The 25,257-nt window shown below is 38.9% G+C and overlaps 1 protein-coding gene across 1 annotated transcript in view; it reads left to right on the top strand.

The window, feature by feature from the left end:
- CROCC (ciliary rootlet coiled-coil, rootletin) overlaps positions 1-25,257 on the top strand; it is a 2,018,646-nt gene that overhangs the window by 129,162 nt on the left and 1,864,227 nt on the right. Inside the window, exon 2 of the mRNA XM_044061829.1 lies at positions 12,414-12,562. Coding sequence (XP_043917764.1) covers positions 12,428-12,562 — 135 coding nt within the window. The 5' untranslated portion in view covers positions 12,414-12,427. The remainder of the gene's footprint in view (positions 1-12,413; positions 12,563-25,257) is intronic.

Here is a 25,257-nt window from a genome sequence, read left to right as displayed (position 1 = left end):
TAATTATATTTTCAGTTTGTAAAAATGTGTTGTCTAGCAGTGGGATGAGGTGAGGAGTTGTCTACAAAAAAGTGAGCATTCAGTTTGAGCCCATTTTTAATACACAGAGTTTACTTGGAAGAATTCATTGTTTACTCTGTTCTACACACTACTACACAGTGACATGCCATGGCTTTCAAAGAGGTTACATGTGGCTGTGTGACTTAAAGAAATCAGAGGATTAAAACGACTAATATCCTTACTTTTTAAATTTTGCTGCAGATTGGACTGAGGTTTTCAAAAAGACAAACATTCTTTTTTCTCTTAGAATAATTTTCTCTTGATTATAAATGTTATTCTTAAATTCTCATATGAATCAGTTAAATTTAGAAGCTGGTCCATTGTAGCTTTACCATTGAGTTATCATTAAAATAAGAATATCTGATTCTTTGCATGTCCAAAATAAGATATTGTTTCTTATAAATGTTATCTATATTGCAGAGTATAGTGAGTGAATGATACTACTAGGGTTTAAGATGATTGTTTATGTGTGTGAAGATCTGCTGTGTGTTAAAACTTTCTCAGTTTTAACAATCCCTAAGTTTCAGAACCCTTTCATTAGTTCTGGAAATCACCTACTGCAGGTAGGTCATTTTGTGTGATGGTGTAGAATTGTCCTTCAGAGACCGTTATGACTGCAATAAAAAGACCTCATTATCTGCTGAATAGCACATCTCTTTATTGTATTCTAGATAATACTAGTGCTGTCAGACGTGACAGTGGCAGTGTTTTCCCTGGTGGCCCATGTATTGCATTGACAATGCCCCACAAGCACATACACAAATCCAAACTATTGATTCCCTATCTAACTCTCTAGTGGGATCACCCAGACATAGACACACACACATGTGCGCATGCATGCACTAATCCAATTTCATTCACGGCCTGCCAGCACGAATACACATATTAGAAACCCCCTCCCCCACACCTTTGCTGAACTTATCTCCTCTGCATCTCTGAGTACGTTGGTGACAGCTGTCTTTTGACGGCATTCGCTTTGACCTTTCAACAGTAGATGTTTACACAGCCAAATGATTCCCTGAATCACTCAGAATAAATAAGTACTCCCTTATTTTCTCTTTAGTACTCTGCATTTAAGCCTCCTCTTGTTCTGTGAGATTTCCCTTATTCTGCAATACTATAACCTTTGTCAGCCCGTCTAAGTGATTACTATTACTTCTTACCCATATCTCTTTTTTCCTTTCTATCCTAATGTTAAATTCAGTGTTCATTTTTTCCCTACTCACTAGCTATAATTTCTGAAGCAATTTTTTGTCTTCCCTAATAGCTCTCAAAAATTTCTACTATCGATTCCATAAATTCCTCTCCTTTTAACAGGTAGGTTGAGAAGTGCCAGTGTCTCATTTTTACTTCACTACTTTGCATATTTATTTTGGGTCTATATTATCCCAGCGAAAGTGCATATGTGCAACTACATGAATGTCAACACATAATGCATGAAAATTGGAAATCGCAAACAGCCGGGAAATCAAATTTTTTCCTAGGGAAATAATTCACGTGTCTGTTCATGAAAAAAGGCTAAATGAAAATCATAAATAGATGGGGGGATTCGCTCCCCACTTCCCCTAATGTGGGGGGATGTGCCCCCCCTAACTAAATATGCCAACGCCAAGATCGCACTATAGCAACAGAAAGGGCAACTCCAGGTAGTTGGCCAACTACCTCCTTGCCTTTGACAAATTCATCGAAACACTCAAATGCATTTAGATGTATTTGTGTCGCTCATTTCGCATTCGCACACAGCAACTTTTGCTGGGATAATATAGACCCTTTATTTTAATTATTATTGGTACCTGATCTGAAAAAGTTAGGATGTGTGTTGAAGCTTTCAATGAAATGCACATGTTCCCATGAAATATAATTTTTGTCGAGACTAGCCTAATTATTGTACTTTGGGGAATAATAAGTAAATTCTCTCTGAATTCCTACTACTGAGCTTGTGTCTTCCATCTTTGTCCTCAGATACATCCTCACTGTTGCAAATCAACTTCTAGTCCTCGCCTGTAAGTAATATTCCCTGCTGAAGCTGATTATCTCTCCCAAAATTTTCTTAAGCTCCGTAATAGCAGTTTTAAGTAGAATATAAATACATGCCAGTGTAATCCTTCCTTATGCTTCACTCAGATTTGACGTGAAGAGTTTTATTCTTGAGCTAATCATCATCTTCTTTCGGCTGTTCCCGTTAGGGGTCACCACAGCAGATCACCTGTTTCCATTTCTTCCTGTCCTCTGCATCTTGCTCTGTCACACCAACCACTTGCATGTCCTCTCTCACCACATCCATAAACCTTATCTTAGGCCTTCATCTTTTCCTGTTACCTGGTAGCTTCATCCTTAACATCTTTTTCCCAATATACTCAGCATCCCTCCTCAGCACATGTCCAAACCAATGTAATTGTGCCTCTCTGGCTTTGTCATCAAACCTTCCAACCTGGGATGACCCTCTAATATACTTATTCCTAATCCTGTCCACCCTTGTCACACCCAGTGCAAATCTTAACATCTTTAATTCTGCCACATCCAGCTCAAACTCCTGCCTTTTTGTCAATGCCACTGTCTCCAACCCATATAGCATAGCTGGTCTCACTACCCTCTTGTAGACCTTCCCTTTCACTCTTACAGGTACTCGTCTGTCACAAATCACTCCTGACACTCTTCTCCACCCACTCCATCCTGCCTGTACTCTCTTCTTCACCTCTCTTCCACACTCACTGTTACTCTGAACTATTGACCCCAAGTATTTAAACTCATCCACCTTCGCCACCTCTACTCCTTGCATCCTCACCATTCCTCTATCCTCCCTCTCATTCACACACATATATTCAGTCTTAGTCCTGCTGACCTTCATTCCTCTTCTCTCTAGAGCATATCTCCATCTCTCCATGGTCTCCTCCACCTGTTCCCTACTCTCACTACAGATCACAATGTCATCTGCAAACATCATAGTTCACGGAGACTCCTGTCTGATCTCGTCTGTCAACCTGTCCATCACCATTGCAAATAAGAAAGGGCTCAGAGCTGATCCTTGATGTAACCCCACCTCCACCTTAAACACATCCGTCACTCCCACCGCAGACCTCACCGCTGTCACACTACCCTCGTACATATCCTGTACCACTCTTACATACTTTTTTGACACTCCTGACTTCCTCTTACAATACCACAACTCCTCTCTAGGCACCCTGTCATATGCTTTCTCTAAGTCTACAAAAACACAATGCAACTCCTTCCGACATTCTCTGTACTTCTCCATCAACACTCTCAGAGCAAAGATCGCATCTGTACTGCTCTTTCCTGGCATGAAACCATACTGCTGATCACTAATCATCATGTCCCTTCTTAACCTTGCTTCCACTACTCATTCACATAACATCATGCTGTGACTGATCAATTTAATCCCTCTGTAGTTACTACAGCACTGCACATCACCCTTATTCTTAAAAATTGGTACCAAAACACTTTTTCTCCATTCCTCAGGCATCCTCTCACTTTCCAAGATTTCATTAAACAATCTAGTTAAAAACTCCACTGCCATTTCACCTAAACACCTCCATGCTTCCACAGGTATGTCATCTGGGCCAACAGCCTTTCCATTCTTCATTCTCTTCATAGCTATCCTTACTTCCTCCTTGCTAATCCATTGTACTTCATGATTCACTATCCCTACATCATCCAACCTTCTCTCCCTCTCATTCTCTTCATTCATCAACCCCTCAAAGTACTCTTTCCATCTCCTCAACACACTCTCCTCACTTGTGAGTATGTTTCCTTCATTATCCTTTATCACCTTTACCTGCTGCACATCTTTCCTAGCTCGGTCCCTCTGTCTAGCCAATCAGTACAAGTCCTTTTCTCCCTCCTTAGTGTCCAACCTTTCATATAACTCTTCATATCCCTTATCCTTAGTCTTTGCCACCTCTCTCTTTGCCATGCACCTCATCTCCTTATACTCCTGTCTACTTTCTTCATCTCTCTGACAATCCCACTTCTTTTTTGCCAACCTCTTTCTCTGTATACTCTCCTGTACTTCCTCATTCCACCACCATGTCTCCTTGTCATCCTTCCTCTGTCCAGATGTGATACCAAGCACCTTTCTAGCCGTCTCCCTTACTAGCTCTGCTGTAGTTACCCAGCTATTTGGTAACTCTTCACTGCCACCCAGTGCCTGCCTTAACTCATCCCTGAACTCCACCTCACAATTACCCTTTTTCAATTTCCACCACTTGATCCTTGGTGCTGCCCTCACACTCCTCCTCCTCTTCTTGATAACCAACGTCATCCTACAAACCACTATCCTATGCTGCCTAACTACACTTTCTCCGGTCACCACTTTACAGTCTCCAGTCTCCTTCAAACTGGCCTCCTACATAAGATATATGCTATGCATTTTACCAGTGAGCAAGCTGGTCTTGAGAAATTATTCAGGAAGCCTTGAGTGTATTCATTCAAAGTCCATGAATGCAGATTTGGGGTATGTGGGTTTGAGTGCACCCTCCTAGCACTGATTATATTATATGAGTGGTGTGGAGAAAATGTACCCCGGACTGTAGGATGTTAGACAGTAAAATAGTTGTACAGATTAAAATGCCCTTAGGAAGATATTCCTAATATTCCTGACAGATGTGATGGCTTAATGGTTAAGTGCTGTGACTATGGGGTACAGGGTCCTGGGTTCAAGACCTGCAAGTGCTGTTTATTTAGGGGTGAGAGGTTGGCATAATGGTTAAGGTGTTTACCTTACAAACACAAGGTCCAGGGTTTGATTCTCAGATGGAGTAAATGGCTAGGCTTAAAATGGCCTACACAGGCAGTTAGCCTAGTACTAACCTAGGAACCTATATATTATCCTGTGTGTAGGGTGCTCTCAAAAATTAACTGATATGGTGATGCTTTCATATCTATTATCTCCTAGTGCTTGAGATAGCATATCTATCTGCAGCTGAATCATTCTGCAAGATAGTGTAAAAAGGATGAGAAGGAACTTGTCAGGGTGTGAAAAGTGGAGAGGTGGTCAGACATTCTCCACCAAGCTGCAGACAAATAAATCTGGGAAACAGAAATTATGTGAAGAGTACAGAGTTTGGGGGGGGGGGGTTACTTACAACATCAAAAAATGAGAGAGGACTTAAAGCTATAGCAAATGACTTAAAGGGTAATAAGTAGAATATGAAGACAGCAAAGAGTTCCAGGCCCAAACTAAGATATGTACTGAGAAGGACTTACAGATGGAAGCAGGAAGTTATCTCATCTTCCCCGCTCTCTACCTGGCTGCTGAGCGTCCTATCTTGGAGGTTTGAACTAACCTGAGACTTGGTTATCTAGTCCATTCAAGCACCGATATACCTGCCTACTACCCTCCTGGAAGCACTGAAATTTCTCCAACTAAGGTCATACCCTTCAGCTCCCTGAGAAAACTACTCAATAAGAAAGTGAAACTTGGTTATCTGGTCCATTCAAGCACCGATATACCTGCCTACTACCCTCCTGGAAGCACTGAAATTTCTCCAACTAAGGTCATACCCTTCAGCTCCCTGAGAAAACTACTCAATAAGAAAGTGAAACTTGGTTATCTGGTCCATTCAAGCACCGATATACCTGCCTACTACCCTCCTGGAAGCACTGTAATTTCTCCAACTAAGGTCATACCCTTCAGCTCCCTGAGAAAACTACTCAATAAGAAAGTGAAAGTATGTCCTGTTTTGTATGTCTGTGCTAACTAAAATAGACTCTCATAGGTTAGTTTAGCTTCCCTCCAGAACAGCCACCAGTCAATAACCCCCTTTTCCCTTTCTTCAACTAGTGCTGAATCTCAATTTATATCTTCTCACCTACTCCTATTCCTTTCTTTCTTTTAACATTATTACTTGTTCCCTTTGTTTCTTTTTAGCCCCTTGCTCAGGAACCAGTCATTGCAATTAAATAAATGGAAACAAGGTGGTGCTTCCACACCTCTCTATTTCCTCCTCATAGACTTTCTTCTAACCTCCCTTATACCTCACTTACCAGTCTTTTAAACAGAGTCTCTTTCCTGACCTGCTCCTTCTTACCCTCTCCTCCTCACCTTTCCTATACCACACTCTAGTTTAGTAACATATTATAACTCTACACATTAGCTGACTTTAACAACTAAACTTGCACTCCATCTCTGACCTACCTTGTCCTTCTTCCACTCCACAGATTGTTTTCCTTAGCAATATACTCTCTTGTGTCTTCCCGCTCCGTTCGCCCTTCGGGCTCACTCCGCTCCCCTACCCTGCCCCCAATTCTCACCCGCCCCCAGTACCTCTTAACTTATACCCTCATACTCCCACCCCCTTTTACCAACAGCCAATCATAGAATCTACAACAGCCACACCCTATATCTATTCCTCTACTCCCCTCAAGTATAAATCTCCTCCCACTACTATCTGTATTATCCTACATAAAGTCAACCCCCACTTCTCTCCTTCTCCTCTAATATCTACTACACTCTACTACCATGCCTAACCAATACCAATGGTTACTAGTACTCGCACTCCTGACAACTCTTACCACTACCTACCTCTTAACCTCCTATGAACAACCCCTCTTCTCTACTCTTACTATCCCTTCCCAACAAACTCTAACAACTTCTCCACCTTCATCAATAAGCTTTTTTAATGCCATCTACAAGCCCAGGTACTTTCAAGCCAAATATCACCACCTAACTCACATCAGGTACTCAATTCTAAATATTAGAAAATTATGCAACTATCATTGTAAACCTCTCCAGTACTACAACTTTATACTAATCCATTCCTTAACACATGGTGACATTCACCCCAACCCAGGCCCAAACCATCACCCAGCCCCCACCAACTGCAACAAACCTAATATAATCCCTTTACCACCAACCAAACCCTCCAAATCACTCTCTATAGCCCATCTAAACATACGTAGTATATGCAACAAAATTCCACAAATTCATGCTCTTCTAGATGTCCAGCAATTTGACATCCTCTGCCTAACCGAAACATGGCTCAAACCCACAATAAAAGATACTGAAATCATTCCCCCAGGCTGTTGTATGTTTAGACAAGACTGCACAAATAAAAAAGGTGGAGGGGTAGCAATTCTCTACAAAACAGGACTACAAATCAACAAAATAAATCATAAACTACCCTTAGACAACAACTTAGAAATAATTATTACTAAACTCCAACTTAACTCACACAAATCAGTTAACATAATCTGCACCTATCTCCCCCCCAGGTAAAAATCACCCACTATTAGAAGACTTATTAAACTGGCTCTCCTCAAATCTCCCTCAGGAAACAATACTACTAGGAGACTTTAATATTGACTGGTACTTGTGTAACAACACCAATCCATCCATCCACCCTGATTAACCTGTATGGCTTCTCACAAGCTATAAACTCTCCAACCAGAACAAATAAACTTAATAATAAAGAAACCATCCTGGATTGGATACTAACAAACTGTCCACCACAAAACTATACAACAGGAACCCTCCCAGATGACCTTAGTGACCACTCTCTAATATACATTATTAGACATAAAACAAGTTTAAGTATCCCCACTCCAGTCAGAACTGCCCGTAGCAAAAAACATTTTAACAACGAATTGTTCCTAACCGAACTTAAACAATGCAATTGGTCTCCCCTTAAGTCACTCCCTATTAATGAAGCAGTTAATTACTTCAATAACTCTTTCCTAGCAATCCTAGACCATCATCCCCCAATGCGTTCCATAAGAATGAAAAACAAACCAGCACCATGGCTCTCAAATTCAACTAAGAAACTAATCCATAATAGAAATAAATCTTGGGCCAAATGGCGTACCACAAAAGACACTATCGATCACCAAACTTTTAGACAACAAAGAAACTTAACAAAAAAAGCCATCCTACAAGATAAAAAGAACTTTTATATCCAACTTCAGCAATCTTCCCTTCAACAGCCACAAAAATTCTGGTCTACTATTAACACACTACTTTCCCCAGGCAAAGTTGCCACACCTTATCCACTCGACTCCAAACCTGATTGTCCAATACAAACAGCAAATGCCTTTAATACTTTCTTTACTACTACTATATTAAATCTAGCAAATCAACTAAACCCTGATACCTCCAATTTGCCAAGCCCAAGCTCCATTCGCCCCCCTTTTCACCTTGAACCTATACCCACCTCCTATATCTCCTCCTTACTTCAAAAATTAAAACCTACTACCCCCTCAGCTGATAAATTACCTGTAGAATACCTCCAAATAGGAGCCAAAGCCATTGCCTTCCCAATCTCCATATTGATCAATAGAACTATAAAAGAAGGCACCATTCCATCTATTTGGAAAATCTCACATATCATCCCACTTCACAAAGGTGGTGACTCTACTGAGTTGTCCAACTATCGCCCTATAGCTCTACTCTCTCCACTTGCTAAAATTATGGAGAAATGTATCCACAAACAATTAATAACTCACCTACTTCAGTATAATCTCCTTGCTAACTGCCAACATGGATTCCGGCCATTTCACAGTACTACCACTGCCTTGCTATCTTTTATTAACTCTATCAACAATAATCGTAATAACAATATTCTTTCCTCAGCATTCTTTGTAGACCTATCTAAAGCGTTCAACATGGTTAATCATCAACTTCTCCTCCACCAACTGAAGTCCCTCTCACTGGACAATCTTGCTATGAACTGGTTTACATCATACCTAGAAAACCGTAAACAAGCAGTTCTCTGGCAAAACCATCTTTCTGATCTCCTTCCCACCTCCCTAGATGTTCCTCAAGGCTCTATTTTAGGTCCACTTCTGTTTTCTATTTTTATAAATGACCTTCATCTCTCTACTCCACTCTCCACCTGTATTCAGTATGCTGATGACTCTACTATCATCTGTTCTGCCTCATCCCAAACTGAACTTCATTCTATCACACAAAAAGCCTTTACCACTATAGAAGAATGGTTCTCCAACCACTGTCTTCTCCTCAACCCCAAAAAAACCAAACTTTTGCTCTTTAAACCCTCTCATTTGTCTCCCCCACTTCATTTTACACTTACATCAAACAACAATACTGTTATCTCTCCTGACCCCACCACCAAACTCCTAGGAATCACAATTGACTATCAATTAAAGTTTGACACTCACATAAACACTACAATAAAATTGACTAACAAAAAACTTGGATCGCTTTATAGAATAAAACCCTTCTTGACACCAGTTGCCAGAACCACAATAGCTAGAACCCACTTAATTTCTACCCTATTATACGCTTCCCCAATATTCAACAATCTTTCTACAAATAATCTTAACAAACTAGCTAGAGCATATAACAATATCGCCAGATTTGCTACAAGTACACCTTACAGGACTCATCACTGTCTGAACCTAAAACAACTAGACTGGCTTGAATTACCTCACTTATTACATTTTAACCAACTTATAATCGCCCATAAAGCCCTATACCAACCCAATAATATCCCTATTCTCTCTTCCCTCATAAGACCTTATAACAACTTGAGAAATCTACGCTCTGCTAACAAAATGTTGATTCATACTTCCTTATCTAACAACTCAGCAGGTGACTCCATATTCTCTAACTCGGTTGGTAAAATATGGAATAAACTACCACAAGACCTTACAACCCTAACCTCTCTCCCACTATTTAAAACTAACCTCAAACTTTTCTTCTCCAACCACTGGTTATGTTCTTGTACTAACCCTGCCTAGCTGTTATTCTCTAATCTATCTGCTACCCACATAACCTAATTTTTTCTACCTTAAATCTTTAAGTACCCAATCTATACTCAAATCTTCACTCTTAATTCCTATCTCAGTCACTACTTAGTACTACTTAGTACTACTTACCATGCACAAAACCTACCAGATACTACATTTCTTTTTGTATACTATATTAAACTAAAGATGAATTACTCTATATTAATGCCATCTCCTAATCATTAGCATCACATGTTTATATATTTTTAAGTATATTTTTGTTTTTAGATGTATTTTGTGTGTTACTTTTAGTATAGTTTTTAGTATGTTTTAGTTTTGGAGCTTTTCTCCCCGGACCTCCACTGAAAATGGACACGTATCCAGTTGGACTAGCCCGGTCAACAAATGTAAAATAAAATAAATAGTGATTTCCCCCATTCTTGTTTTGACAGTTCTGGGAGCTCCGTCTATGTCAGGATTGCATCTGTTCACTAAAGTTAATTTAAAGTGGAGCAAGGTCTACACAAGTGTGTGTGTGTGTGTGTGTGTGTGTGTGTGTGTGTGTGTGTGTGTGTGTGTGTGTGTGTGTGTGTGTGTGTGTATGCCCATTTATAAGTACATACACACATGTAAAGAAACTCAAGGAACAAAAATAAATTTATTGTTGAAGAAGGTATGAACAAGTGGTTGTAATAAAAATCAGGGACCTGACTAAGTATGAAATTGTAACATCTTTGTGGAAAAGGTGATGAACAAGAATAAAAGAGCATAGTTGGAGGACAGGGTGGGCTTCGGACAACATGAGGAAAGTTTTTTTTTTCTACTCTCAAATACTCCCTGGCACATAGAATGTATTTTCAGAGGAAACACTGGAATAGTTAGGAATGTTTGGAGCCTATATATGTAGAAGTTCTTCTGAGGAGATAGGAGGATGCTGCTATCAGCAGCATCTTATTGACAAGGATGTGGGCATATCAAGTGATACAGGTAGTTTGCCATTTAATTCTATTTTTCTTAATTTAAATGCATAACATTGGCCCCCCTCCTACATATCATAAATTCATTTTGTAGTTACAGAGATCTCCTCCATCTTACTGCTTATGGAAGGCAGTGCTTCCATTATAAGTTGACCTCACAGGAAAATCCAGGATACAGTTGTGCCTTCCTAGAACACATGATGTGGAAGGATTTGGGATCCACTTTCATTCTGAAAGAGGAGTGCTGTTCCCAGTATGACACTTTTATGTTCACAAGTGGTCTTTATGTGGAGAATGTCACTTTTTTCCGTCTTTGTTTATACAGTGGTGTCATTTGTACCTATTTTAATGCATGTCTGTCTAATGCATTTGCCTTATCCACTCCCCCTCCCCACCATCCTATTGCTGTACTTAGAGGTGGTATCCATTCTGTGTCAAAGGCTGTTCATGCAGCAGAATGCCCTGTATGATTTTCTTGAAACTGTTAACTCTCTTCACCCTGGTTAGCACTTCCTAGATATAGGCAGGCAGCACCAATTGATATTTTTATTGTGCACTGATGGATCATTGAAATCCAAATGGTAGGAAGGTATTTTTGAAAAAATATATAAGTATGGTAGGCCATAAAAGTAGAAGGAAGTTCATGACTCCTGCACTGAACTTTGGGATCATGTGTTTTCAGAGATACTGTGATTATATGTGTATAATTATACTTCCACTAATAGAAAATACACTTTCCAGACAAGCCTTGCTCTGTTAGTTGAACAGACAGCTAAATTCCCAAAAAATTAGCATGGCTTTTGGAATAATTTTGAAATACACTTGGCATAAGTTTTATAGACGTTTACATCCTTTGAAAAGTTCAGAGAGAAGCAAAACTACACTTTTTATTAGCTGCACAATTTGGATATAGTTTATGTAAAATCAGATTGGAAGGGCCATATTAGACTCCCAGCGACAATTACCAAATATCCAAAGAGTAATGCCAGAAACTGGGACACAAACAAGCCTTTATAAGCACTTTGGTCTTGTTCAATGAAAAAGATTTTGCCAGACTGATGAATTCTAAATGAAAAAGATAAAAGTGTTAGTTAAAGTTTGCATTAAAACATGTATTCCCTCAGTTTTTAAAATAATTTCCATTTTTTTCTTTGAATAGCTTATTGTGTACCTTTGTAAGCTTTTCTAAAATTAACTGTTGTGTCAGATTTGTAATCTGCACATTATCATGATGGACTAAGCAATGTAAGAAGTTATAGTGCCATCACTATCTGTTTAATTACTGTTATTTTTCTTACTTTGCTCACATCAGCACTTAAAAGTAACAATGATGGGCATTGGAGGAGCTGACTGGGAGGGACAGAAATAATGAGGTGTTGCTTTCTCACATCTTCCAGGAGAAATGTTGGTGGCACCTGTCCTGGGATGCATATTTCATCAACAGTCCCCAGTGGAGACCAGTGGTGGGAGAAAACTATCTGCTGGAGAGGAGAGCAGTTGGGGAGTTTCAGCCTTACTGTTGTCCTATAACAAATAGGTATAGAGAGTGAGTGTACGATGACATGGCTGCAGCTCAGATGGTCATCAGGCACAAAGGAGCAAAAAATATGTCAACAAAAAAATAACAGTGATACTAGCAGTGTTAAGTGATGACATTATGTCTTTTCGTTTCAGAAGTATCATTTGAGATGACATCTGTACTTTCCCTACAAGAAGAGAACCATGTCCTACAGCAGGAATTGTCTCGTGTTGAGGACCTACTTGCACAGAGTCGAGCTGAGAGGGATGAACTGGCCATCAAATACAACGCTATCAGTGAGAGGGTAAGAGCAAAAGAAAACACAAATATATTGTTTTTATGATTTAACCAGAGATAGGCATACCTGACTGTTAATGGAAATGTGATTCATGTCTATTGTGAGAACTGCTGTCTTTTTGAATATCTCCTTGGTGACCCCAGCTGGACTACTGCTTAATAAATTAGTATATAAATAAACAACAGTTTGAATATAAATCCACAGAAGTATGTTTTTCTAGCTAAAGAATGTTATGAAAATCCATGCAATGGTTCATAGGTGGTTACTAGGCTTGCATTTCTTGGGACCACTCAGGAGCCTAGCCCAAAATCCCAGTTACTCCCAGCACTTTTTCTTTAAGCGACTTACTTAGGGTCACACAGTATGGAAAATGGGGGCTAAGATAATCAAACCCAGTACAACAGGAACTGTAGTTCACAGATGCAACCCTCTGCTCCAGCCTGCAGTCTTTGTGTAAGAAAGAGTGTTTTTAGCTGGGTGAATGGTGTTAGCATTTCTTTAGTAACAAAATTATGTGATGTCAAGAAGGACCCTGGAGTAGGCATGTACTCTTATGAGTCTACTTTGAAAGCCATATGTTCCAGCCCAAAGCTTTTTCCTGTGTATATAAAAGCAGCAACTTCTGTGGTTCAGAAAAAAAGTGCTTACATTCATATGATAAGAAGAAAAAGCTTTAGGTTCATAGGCGTCAAGAACTAATATTGTTACTTATGTAGACTGCTAAACAAGAATGCCACCAGTTCTGCCTTGTCTGCCTGGTTGTTATTGTGCCATTTCTAACTGCCACATTTTCCAGCTGTGAAATCAGACAACCAACAGATGCAGCTAGGTAAAGCTTCAGCCTTGTTTAGTGCTCCCCCAACACAAACATACACAGATGGAGCAGTCTGAACAGTATCACCAAGGGGACACTTTGCTCAAAGAATAGGTTGCAGCACTGTAACTCTGGGTATGCCAGGCTGAGTCAGGAAGGCACAAGATAAGTGCTCTGGAGTCTTGGCTTGCATTTTGAGGACATCCAGTCCTTAAAGTTCACTGTGGATCAGCTGAATTCTTTGCAATCAAAACTTGCTTGATTCATGGAATACTTGATGTAACTTAAGCTGTTCTTTGGCTGTCCACTAGTTATTCTGATGTTTGGATTGTAGTTGTAACCTTCTTCGCTCCCTGGTCTTGTCCCTCTGGAGGACATTGTTTCTTGGATGTGGGCGGTGGACTAGGCTGATCTGTTTAGGCTTTGGAACATATACCAGTACCAGGAAGTTTCATTGCCAGACCCTTCCCAGAAATACAAGACCTGCTTCATTGGTCTTGAGGCCTGTAACTCCTTATTGTGTAGCACCCTTTCCAAAAATAGAAACCTTAGTGCCTACTCAAAGGAAGGATTCAGCTGGGGGTGAGATGTGGGATAGAAAAAAAGGCATCTTCATCCTCTATCCATTTCAGAGGGAAACATCTTAAGAGTTCTCAATTTCAGACTTCTAAAATAATTCAGAAAGGATGGCAAGGACTAGCTCTCCTTATTTCAAAATTGCGCTCACTGATGAGGATTTCCCTGCACCACATTGTTGAAGCTTCCTTTTTACTAAAAGTAGCATCTACGTTTGCTCTGCTTCAGTAAATAATATTGAGTCTTTATTATCCTCCTATCATTCAGGGCGGCCACGGTGGTTAGCGTTGCCATCTCACAGCAAGAGTTTCTCCAGTTCGATCCTTGGCTGGGGTGCCTTCTGTGTGGAGTCTGCATGTCCTCCCTGTGGTCACGTGGGTTTCCTCCAGGTGCTCTGGTTTCCTCCCACATCCCAAAGACATGCTGTAGGTGGATTGGACACTCTAAATTGGCCCTAGGTGTGAGTGTATGTGTGTGTGTGCCTTCTGTGAAAGGTTTTGCGCCGGGCTGGCAATTCGACACCCTAAAACTCCACTGCCAGTCATGAGTGGACAGGTGATCCGCTGTGGCGACCCCAATCCGGGAAAAAGCCGAAAGAAGAAGAAGAAGAAGAATTATCCTCCTATCATTCCAGATGTATGGTGGTAGTATGTACTGATAAAACACGATGGTGCATTTATGCTCTTGTATTTTTTCACCCTTTTCACAGACATAATTTATCTGTCATGTCATTGCTTTGGTCTTAATTTGCAGGACCAAATAATCCTTACTGATGCCACTGCAGGAAGTGAGACACATGAAATGTTGGTGCTTTAAGGTTGCAGAAAGTCTTAGTGAGGAAGGGTGGGGAGATAGGTTACAGTCACAAATAAGATTGTTGGACACCCCTGAATTTACAGTGCGCAACAAGCAAAGATGATGGGTGGGTAGGTGGTTAGAATGGCATACACCAGATACTAATGAAAGAAGTGCCATATGCTCTGATTGTTGGCTTGTTCTTCAGCAAGTTATTTATGACAGTTGGGTGCCATGTAATTAGAGAATGATGCATGCAATCTCACTTCACAGATAATGGTGATAGAAGGTCTGAAAGTGTTCATGGATAAATTGATGGAGATGCATTTGCATGTTTGGATGGTTGATCTTAAATAGTAACCTTCAGGATTCCACCTACCTTAACACCGTGGTGGGAAAGCCCTTGCTGTTTCACTGTGATGCATTATTTGACCTAATCAGAAGATAACACAACAGAAGGATATTAGTAGTTGGATACTAAAACCGGTGCTAATTTTGTTGTAAATGGATCCAAACCTAGAAGAAAAGAATACTTGGTGACCACTTGCAGTTATTGGAAATTAGTAATAACTGTCAGGATAAAATGTTCAGACACTGTAGGAATGTAGAGGCAGGTTAAATAAAAATTCTGTGCTGGATTTTTCACTAGATAATGCTGACTTGATGAAGTCAAATATGAAGGAGGATGAGTTACTGCTGTGTGCAAACCCCCTGTTAGCAGAGTATAGCATCCAGTACCAGATGCTGTATGTGACTCTGATGAAGAAAATAAACCCTCCTGTGTGAAATTAAGGTTTGGGGCAAAACAGAGCAGAATGAATGGTTTGAGCCTGGAAGACATTCTGAAAACCTCAAGTGTGCTCACCTGGGAAGGAGAACGAGCTGTTTTCCAGGGATTTCATTTGAATGTCCAGATTGCTAAATGAGATGGTAGTGGGAGGTGAGGAGAGTTCTGAGGAAGAATGGAGAAAAAAAGTATTATGACTTGAAGTTTAGTGAGGCAGTTTGAAAGGCTTCAGAAAGTATTGCTTTGTCAGGAGCTAGGAATTTAGTAATTTTGTTTCATTTTATGCCTTTGACAAAGATGAGCATGCTGCATAGAAAAGAGAAGGCAGAAGAGAGGGGGTTGGACAAATAGGAACAGGAGGGAGGAGTGAGAAAGGTGAAATTCATGAATAATTATCAGCGGGAGATACGGGTAGTTTAGGTATTTTCTGCATAAACATGTAGATTTGGTATTCATAGTGCTGTGTTATTTCAGCTTGCCATTTGTTTGTAAGACACAGTGGGCGTAACAGATGGCCAGAGCTGTAGTAATTCTCTATACACTATTCAGGAACAACTGGGAAGGGAGAATTGGATTAACTTTCATTATGTTACAGTAAAGAGACAGGGAAGAATTGCCACTTGAAAGGGGGATAAGGAGTGGGAAGAAGCTATACAGAAAGCTGTGAGGAAATAATTAAGAACATGTAAGTTTGAACATATGGGACATTTAGTGCCTGGATGTTTGGGGGGGAGCAAACCATACATCCGTCCACAACCCCTTTTTCCCATTTTTGCACATGGGGTTGTGGTGTCACTTCAGTAGTGACAGTCATCTACAGCCAAGGTTTACACTGCTGGGTGACTAGCCCTGCTACAGTAGTTCATCCACACCACACACTTCCATGTGCACTCACACCTGTGACCAGTTTAGAGTGCCCAGTCCGCCTATTGCATGTCTTTGGAATGTTGGAGGAAACCAGAGCACCTGGAAGAAAAACTCACACTAGCATGAGGAGGACTTGCAGACTCTGCACAGAAGGCACTTCAGCCAATAATTGAACCGGGAAACTCTTGCTGTGAGGTGACAACACCGTGCCATCCATATTAGGCAGAAAATACTGGTGACATGGGAAAGGAAGTGCCATACGGAAGTGCTTGCTTGATTTAAAAAAAAAAAAACTTGGGAAGTTATGAAGGCATGTGGGAATAATACTTAAAAGAAATTCCCCTTGGGATGTTTGGGTCTTTTCATTCTCTGGAAGGTTGGAACTATCCAAAAAAGTGGGAACAAAAAGGACCACAGTCTGGTATATGGTGTGAAGAATATTTTAGATCCCTCATGGAGAGTTATGAAAAAAGCCACAGTTTACGATAAGGGCAGAGGTGATAAATGTAAAAGAAAGAATGACACAGACCATAGAGATCTTGCAGTTATGTTGGAAAAAGAACTCGAAGGCCTAAAAATGTAAGGGGAAAATGAGTTATAGATGTAATGAGATGTAGAATGGAAAACAAGAACTGGAATAGGTACAGTAAGGAATGGTGGGCATAGTACAGACCAAGATGTTGTTGAAGTTTAAGGTATGACATTTGTGACACAAGTGTGCATTGTAAATTCTAGAATAAATAGTTCTGGTTTGTGAGGAAATGGTGTCATTTGATGCAATGTAATCAGCAATAAAAATAATTAAAAAAAACTCTGCTTTCCTGTAGAATTTTCTGTAGCTAGGAAGTAGAACTGACTTCTTTTGATACATTATTTTTGGCTGTGCTCACATACTGTACTGGGTTTATAATACCTCTTGATGTTGTAGTATTATTGTGTAAAAGTTAGTTTTTCAGACAGAACTTTACTGTAATGACGTTTTCCTTCATGAATAAACACATAGATAAATTTAACTGTGATGCTAGATTCTTCTGCAGGCAGGATAGTTTGTTGAGCCCACTATAAGATATGCTATGTGGAAGGGCATCAGTGGTCTGCAGCCCCTCCAAGTACAATATAGCTCTAAGTACTGTATTTTTTCATTATTACTCTGACTGGCAGTTGGCATAGAGGATTAAGGCTGTTAAGTGTAGTTCTTGTGATACAAGATTTGATTCCTTTGTCTCTCATTTGCTTACTGTGTGACCTTGAGCAAGTCACTTAACCAGATGATGCTTGGCAGCAACTGGAAATTTGGGCTAGTCTTCTCAATCATCCCCTGGACTGCAAGCCTAGAAACTACCTATGAAAATATTGCAGTTTTTTGTAAAAAGAACCATGATTGTTCCAGTTTCTGGGAATATGAAATTCACACATTTAACTGCATATGTGCAGAATTCTGTGTGCTGTCTTAAACAAATCTGCAGCCTAGTTACTTGGCAGGATTGTTTTGAAAAACATCCCCACGATGTTAAACAGCATGCTGGTGTTTTACAAGCAGCAAGGGCTACTTCCAGTTGGTTCAGGATGTCTCGGGTGACTGAGGAATCCTGAAAAAAATTGAGAGGAGTAGACTAAGAATGGGAGTAATCCTGTTGTTCTGTGATTTTTATTTATTTATTTATTTTAAAGTTTTATTTAGGACTTTGCATGCCACCCAGGACTGTAAGTGCTCTTTGTGTGTGTGTGTGTGTGTGTGTGTGTGTGTGTGTGTGTGTGTGTGTGTGTGTGTGTGTGTTGTCTATCTGTTTGGTGTATGGGTTTACGGCATCTTTACAGTAGAAAATCATACAAGGCTGTCATTGAACAGCACAAAAAGCTTAATTTTATGATGGATAACATTCTGTTCTTGGCATCCAACTGTGTCATCCATCTGTGTTATAAAGGGGAATGATTGGTCTGTTGGGTTTTCACTTTATATGGGTATTAACCTTTTTCTTCAGGGTATGAGTCATCTGAAGGGAATTTGCAACAAGGAGGGATAGTCACTGCACCACCGAAGTGTGAGTTCTGAAAATGATTATGTAAGTTTATATGATAGCTGAGATGGAGGGCTTAATGTTCATGCAGGATGGCATTTTAAATCAGATTTTCCTTGCATTCAGGAGTATTCCTATGAATTTGTTTGATAAAATAAATAGTCTAGTTCTAGATCTGTGGCACAGAAATATGAAGCCCTGAAAACAACCAGAATGACTCAAAATCAGAGGACGCATATCAGTGGATCAGCAGTAGTTTAAATGAGTGCCGATCCTTGAGATTAATTCCACTGTAACAACTTTCAGTGAACTTCTCAGTAAGGCTTTTTTATGGGTTGGGCAAGCCCCCCCCCCCGAACCGTGCATCACTCCACACCCCTTGAACTTATATATACTTATATATACACTTATTCTGAGGTTCCACAACAGTGGATTAAAGAGAAAACTTCACTGTTGCTGAAACTTTTTTAGATGGATTTAATTTGGATGATTGCTACTTGCTTAATATGCTGCCAATTCCTTGACAGGTTTCCATCCAAATAGAAGCTCGGCAGTAGAAGGACTGGCCCTGGGGAAGGTTGGAATGAGTGTGAAGAGACATGCAAACATCAGTGGAAAGGACTTATGATACTTCATTGGTGACACTGGTCCCCACATCAGTTATCAGGTGTGGGGTTTGGGCCAAATAGAACACCCTAAACCCTGTCATGGCTGCCTTGCATGATGGCCACACCATGGATTGCTTTTATCCCATTGATGGAGAAAAAATGGACAATGTTGGCACGTGTAAGGGCCATGAAAAGGATAAAGGAATCAAAATGCAGAGTATGACAGTGGAGTAGTAAATGGGCTTGCTTCCTTGCTGGCATTTTGCTTGCAACTCTTATATTTATAACTAGAAAGATTGAAGCAACTCACAAATAAGCTGTAGGGATGTCTCTTCTTTTGTGCTCAGTTATGGGTCCTAAACAGCTATTCAGAATGGTAGACACTTTTGGACATTGTTTATGTCAAGTTAGGATTTTAATATGAGGTGAAATGTAGGACATAGTTACACGAATTGCATAAATTAAGTGGATACCCGTCTGCACAGTAATTGTTGAGATAAGTCTCTGTGATTTTAAGATAGCTGGTTTGTGCCCTCCATGGCAATTTTGGTCATATAAGTTTTGTATTACATGCTTCTTTTGGTGAGCTGCAGAATAGTAGGAATTTGAGAATGTGATGACTGAAGGGACCTCTGAGTGTAACTAGTGGTATAGCTGAAGATAGTAGAAATAAGAATATTTAAAATAATGACTTTTTAGATATTGTTGAACTCATTAAGTTGTGATCTCTTCGATTATGGGCTCCTGGAAGAAGGTTGAAAGTATTTTTAGTTTAACAGACAAAAGGCCTGATGCTTTCTTTATGATTATGATTGAGTGCAGAAAGTGTTTTTAAAGATGATTGTGTTTAAAGGGAATGTGTTCTCATGGTCATTTTGCTGGGTGAAAATATTGTATCATTAGAGATGTGGGTTATTAATATTAACTGATATTCTACTTAAGTATAAATCATAGTAAAGTAAGAGTTGTTTAGGGGATTTTGCATTAGTAATGAATTATTTACTTGTTGCTTTTTGAAAGTCAATTGCTAAATGATTAAAAGGAGAAATACAAGAATGGTTGGACGAGTGACATGGATACTCATCATGCAAATTATCCTATGACAATGGTACAGGCAAAAGCTTTCCCTGTGAAATTTGTAAAAAAATGTTTTTTGTCATTTATATTATTTTTTTTAAAGATCCTTATTAAATTATCACTTAAGACATTGGCAAACGTACATTAACAGAAAATAAAACAAACCATTTTAACATTTTTCTATTTAATTGCAATACATATCACATGTATTTTCTTTGCTACTATCATCAGTCCAACATTACAAAAAATTGCTGAATTCCTGCCTTTCCTTAAGCCTTACTCCTCCTGAACATTATTCTGCATGTACTGTTCCCATACTTTCCATTTACTTCTTTGTAATTTGCTCCTTCCCTTTTCTAAAGCTCCCTCCTCCCTTATCTCTCAAGAACATTTTTGACTCTCCTTTTCATTATTTAAGTTGAAACAAAATTTATCTTTTGTTGTCCAGTAAGCTAATTGCAGAAGCTCCAAACTTTTTATGTAAACAAGAAACGTCTTTATTAAATTATCACGTTTCACATAGGCAATCTTACATTTATATAAATGAAAATAAACCATAGCGACACAATTTCAGTTGTAAACATTATATATTACAAACCTTGCTATCACTGTAGTTGCAAATCATTATACATTGCTTATAATATATCTGGCCATTGTCAGTCGGACATTACATAGCTCATTCAGATTCTGCCTTCTTTTAAACCTCGTTCCTCTTCTTCATGTATTGATCCCACGATTCCCATTTTTTTCTGTGTAATTCGGTCCTAGCCTTTTCTAAAGATCCCAATTCCAGTTATTTTAGCTCTATTACTATCTTCACTACTTCTAGTAAAGTTGATTTCCATTTTCTAGTGATTGCTTTTTTGGCAGCCACTACATTTAGACTTAGTAAGGCCTTGCTATGTCTAGGCGGTTCCAATTTTGTATCCTAGCTCAAAAAAATAATTTCCTTGGCTTCATCAATTTGCTCACCCAGTATCTCCAACAGAGCAGTCTGCAAGGAATCTTAAAGTCTGCCAATTCATTATACTCCCAGAAAATATGTTCCCAGTTGCCTGTTTCTTCCCCATCACGACTCCAACATTTGTTGTCTACCTGAGGAAAAATTCTTTGGAGTCTACTTGGAGTTTAAAAATACTTATGTAAACACTTCCAAGCAAAGATCCTAAATTTTCTAGACTTTGTTGCATATTTGGGAGGCATACATATATACCCCTATTGTTTCTTTGTGAATTGCTTATCCAGTCTCTCTTCCCAATCCTTTGTAACCACTTCTGATTGATTCTTATAGCTATCATGCAATATTTCGTATGCTGTACTAATTTTCCCTTTCTTAATGGCAACGTCTGTTCTAGATTCTACTAAAAACTCTACCAGTGCTGGTCTTTCATTTAGGACCTCTCTATTTTTTTCTCTTTGTCTACACTCTGATATCAATCCTTGATAGGGAAGGCAATCTCTAGCTTGCAGTCCAGATAAGTTCTTGGTGTCTTCCCATTCAATTACCTTTCCATCCAGTTATTTGCTCCCAATACCTTGGTTCCTTTTTCAGTTTTCCCCAATAAATTCCAGCCCCCTCTTGCCTATTGTCTGTATTGGAGTCATTCCTTTTGGCAGAATCTCCATTCTCCGTTCCCATGTTGGCTTAGTTCTTAGAATACTTTCTACTACTTTAAGAATATAATATTTTGCATGATTATTGTTATTCTCCTTAAAAGTGTGCATCCAAAATCCCAGTCTCTCCTTGTTTCTTGAGCTTCCCTCTGTTTCATCACCATCTCTTTCCACTTTGAATTATAGTTTTCTGCTTGTGCTATGTATAGAAGCCTTAATTGTGTTGCTCTGAAATACCCCTTCAAATTGGGTAATCCCAGTCCACCTTGTACTATTGGAAGAATAAGCTTATCCCACTTGAGTCTTGCCATCTTCCCCTCACAGATAAAATCCTTCAGCTCTTTATTAATTGCTATCCACAACTTCTCCTCTGGTTGATAAAAATATGCCTGAACTGTGTATAAGACTAAAGGGACTAAAAACATTTTAACTGCTTGTATCTTACTACAGATGGCCATATAACAAAACTCTAATTTTCTCAGCTTTTGTATTATCTTTTGTGTCATCTCTTCATACATATCTTTAGCTGCCACACCAGACTCATTTTCAATCCATACTCCTATGTAGTTCATTTTATCATGTCCCCATAAGTAATGGATATTTCATGTACCAATTTGTGTGTGGGTACATCATTTACTGATACTGCTTTGGTTTTAGGTTAATTAATTTTGTTTCCCAAAAAGATGTGAAACTGTCTCAAAATGTTCCACAACACTGTAACTAACATCTTTTCTTTTTTTGTCAGGTGTAAAGTCATATAATTTGCTTTTCTTGACTACCATACTAATTATATCGTTGAATTCCTGAGTCCCTTATTTAATTTGCCAGTGGTTCTAAATGTAATGCAAATAACAAAGGGGAGAGAGGACACCCCTGCCTGGTTCCTCTGCCTAAGCAGAGATTATTAGAAAGGACCCCACCCACTTTAATTTTCACCTCTGATCCCTTATATATCCTCCTAATCAACCTTATAATTTTATCAGGGAATACAAATGCTTCCATTGCTCTGCTCATAAAGTCCCAACTTACTCTGTCAAATGCTTTCTCTGCATCAAGACCCACCAACAACAGTGATATTTTCTTACATTCTGCTTCCCTCTGGATCATCAGTGTTCTGTTAATGTTGCCAGATGTTTTCCTTCCCTCCATAAATCCGCATTGATTTATAGCTATCAATTTTGGCATCACATTTACCATTCTTAGGCATTGTAGACATAAACACTTTATAATTATGGTTTAATATTGAAATGGGCCTGTATGAAGCTGGATCTGATAGATCTTTACCCTCTTTAGGTATTACAGCTACCACCGCTTTCTTCCAGGATGTTGGTACTTCTCCTCCTCTTAAAATACTGCTAAACAAATTCTTCCAGATCTTTATCATTTTTCCCCTCCTAGCTTCCAAACTTCCACAGGAATACCATCTATTACAGGGAACTTTCTTGTAGATTGGTTATACATCACCATTTTTATATCATTTCCTCCTATCCTGTTAGTACTTGAGCCTTTTCTACCTCAAACCTTGACCTATTTTAATTTTTCCATAGACATTTCCATTTGTACCTTTTCTTTTATTTCCATATTGCTGTGCTTTATACAGACTTTCATAGAATTTCTGAAATATTTCTAATAGTTGTACAGGATCCCTTGTTATAGGCTACCTAAGTTTGTTGACAGCCCTTTCTACTTTCTTTTCTCTGAGTTGTTATGCTAAATGTTTTTGCACTGTAGAGTTATTATCAAAAAACAGTTGCTTAACAAGCAGTCTTTCTAAGCTCATGCATATTATCGAGGTAATCCTTTATTTTCTGTTTAGCATTCTGAAGTTGCTCCTCTTCTTGTTCTGTGAGATTCCCCTTATTTTGCAATACTTTAACATTTGTCAGTCCCTCTAAATAATTCTTGTTACTTCTTAATCATATTTCCCTTTCTTTAATTTCCAGCCTGTTTTTAAACTCCACTTTAATTTTATCCCACTCCCTAACTATATTTTCAGAAGAAATATCTGTCTTCTGTAATAGCTTCTTAATGATTTCCACTACCCATTCCTTAAATTTCTCTCTTCTCAACAGATAGGTGGGAGTGCGCCAGTGTCTCACTTTTACTTCATCATCCTATGTTTTTATTTTAGTTATTATTGGCACATGATCTGAGACCGTTATTTAATGTTTATCAAGACCTTTAATCAAATATGTGTGCTCCTGTGACGTGTAGATTCTGTCTAGACTAGCCTACTTTTTGTATCTTGGGGAATAATATATAAATTCCCTCCGAACTTCTAGTGCTGAATTCACAGCTTCCATACCAAGTATTTTCTTAAATTTCTTTAAAAAAAATTACCCTCCTTTGTTATATATTCTCTTCTGGGCCCCCCAGACACATCTTCACTGTTGCAAATCAAATTCCATTCCCCACCTATAAGTAATGTTCCTTGCTGAAAGCTGATTATTTCTCCCAGAATTTTCTTAAGCTCCATTATAGCAGTTTTCAGTGGAATATAAATACATGGCAGTGTAATCCTCCTCCCTTGCCAGTAGCCACTTAGTACTACAAATCTAACATTGTTGTCTTTCTTATCCTCTTCTAAAGGTTGTCTTGCAGTTAATATAAGTGCTCCTCTCTTCCTTTGCCCTAGGTATTCCGCTGAATAACCATCCTGAAAACCTTTTTTATCAAATTCACATGGTCAGTTCTTTCCAACTGTATCTCCTGTAGCATAGCTATTTGCATCAACATTTTTTAATATAGTTCACTACTCTTTTTTTTTCTTTTTATCTGTGAGACCATTAATATTTAAAGACATTACAGAAAGCATCATGTTCTTGACAAATTATTCTACCCACCTTTTATGCATAACAGCTTTTTTGTTAAATGTCTAGTTCCAGTTCTTGGTGTTACATGCATGTGCTATTTGGCAGGTTAAGCTTTTATACAGATTTTCTTGTCATCCTCATTTGAGTCTATGTCACATCTTACAGAACTTTTTGTTTTATTGAAAACTCTCAAACAAAAATGTAAACACCCCCCCATACCCCCCCTAAAACTTATTAACCAGGGGCTCCAAACCTGCAATCTTTATATGTGTGAAGCTTCAAAAACTCTGCCCTGTCAAAACTACACAGTAATGTAGCAAAGCCGTTTAAAAGTACTGTACTTTAACCTGAACCAAACAGTCGTGGTACCAGTAGATATGCCTGTTATCATAATGAAGGTGTAAATTCAACTTCTTAGTAAAAATTTCACTTGTAAATACAAATAGTAAAAGAATTAGACCCTTATTAAGTGGACATGTCAGAATCTGTTAGTTAATAAACAGACAAATCAACAAAATATTAGCATCACAAGATATATTTTATATTGTAACTCATCTGGGCAAACATTCGGGCAATATGTCTGGTTTTGCTTCTGTTTCCTGACACCACTACAGCTTTGGTAATGCTGGCAACTTAAAAGGGTAGTAAGCCTGGATAACTGTTAAGAGTTGAAATGTTCATAAATTTCATCTCTACAGGAATAAAATTACATAAGTTGGTGTCAGTATTACA

This window comes from Protopterus annectens, chromosome 2.part0 (genome assembly GCF_019279795.1).
Source record: "Protopterus annectens isolate FY-2018-M chromosome 2.part0, PAN1.0, whole genome shotgun sequence".
In the NCBI taxonomy this organism is placed as follows: domain Eukaryota; kingdom Metazoa; phylum Chordata; order Ceratodontiformes; family Protopteridae; genus Protopterus; species Protopterus annectens.
The sequence above is the reverse complement of the archived record's forward strand: the minus strand, read 5'-3'. Positions and strand labels throughout refer to the sequence as shown.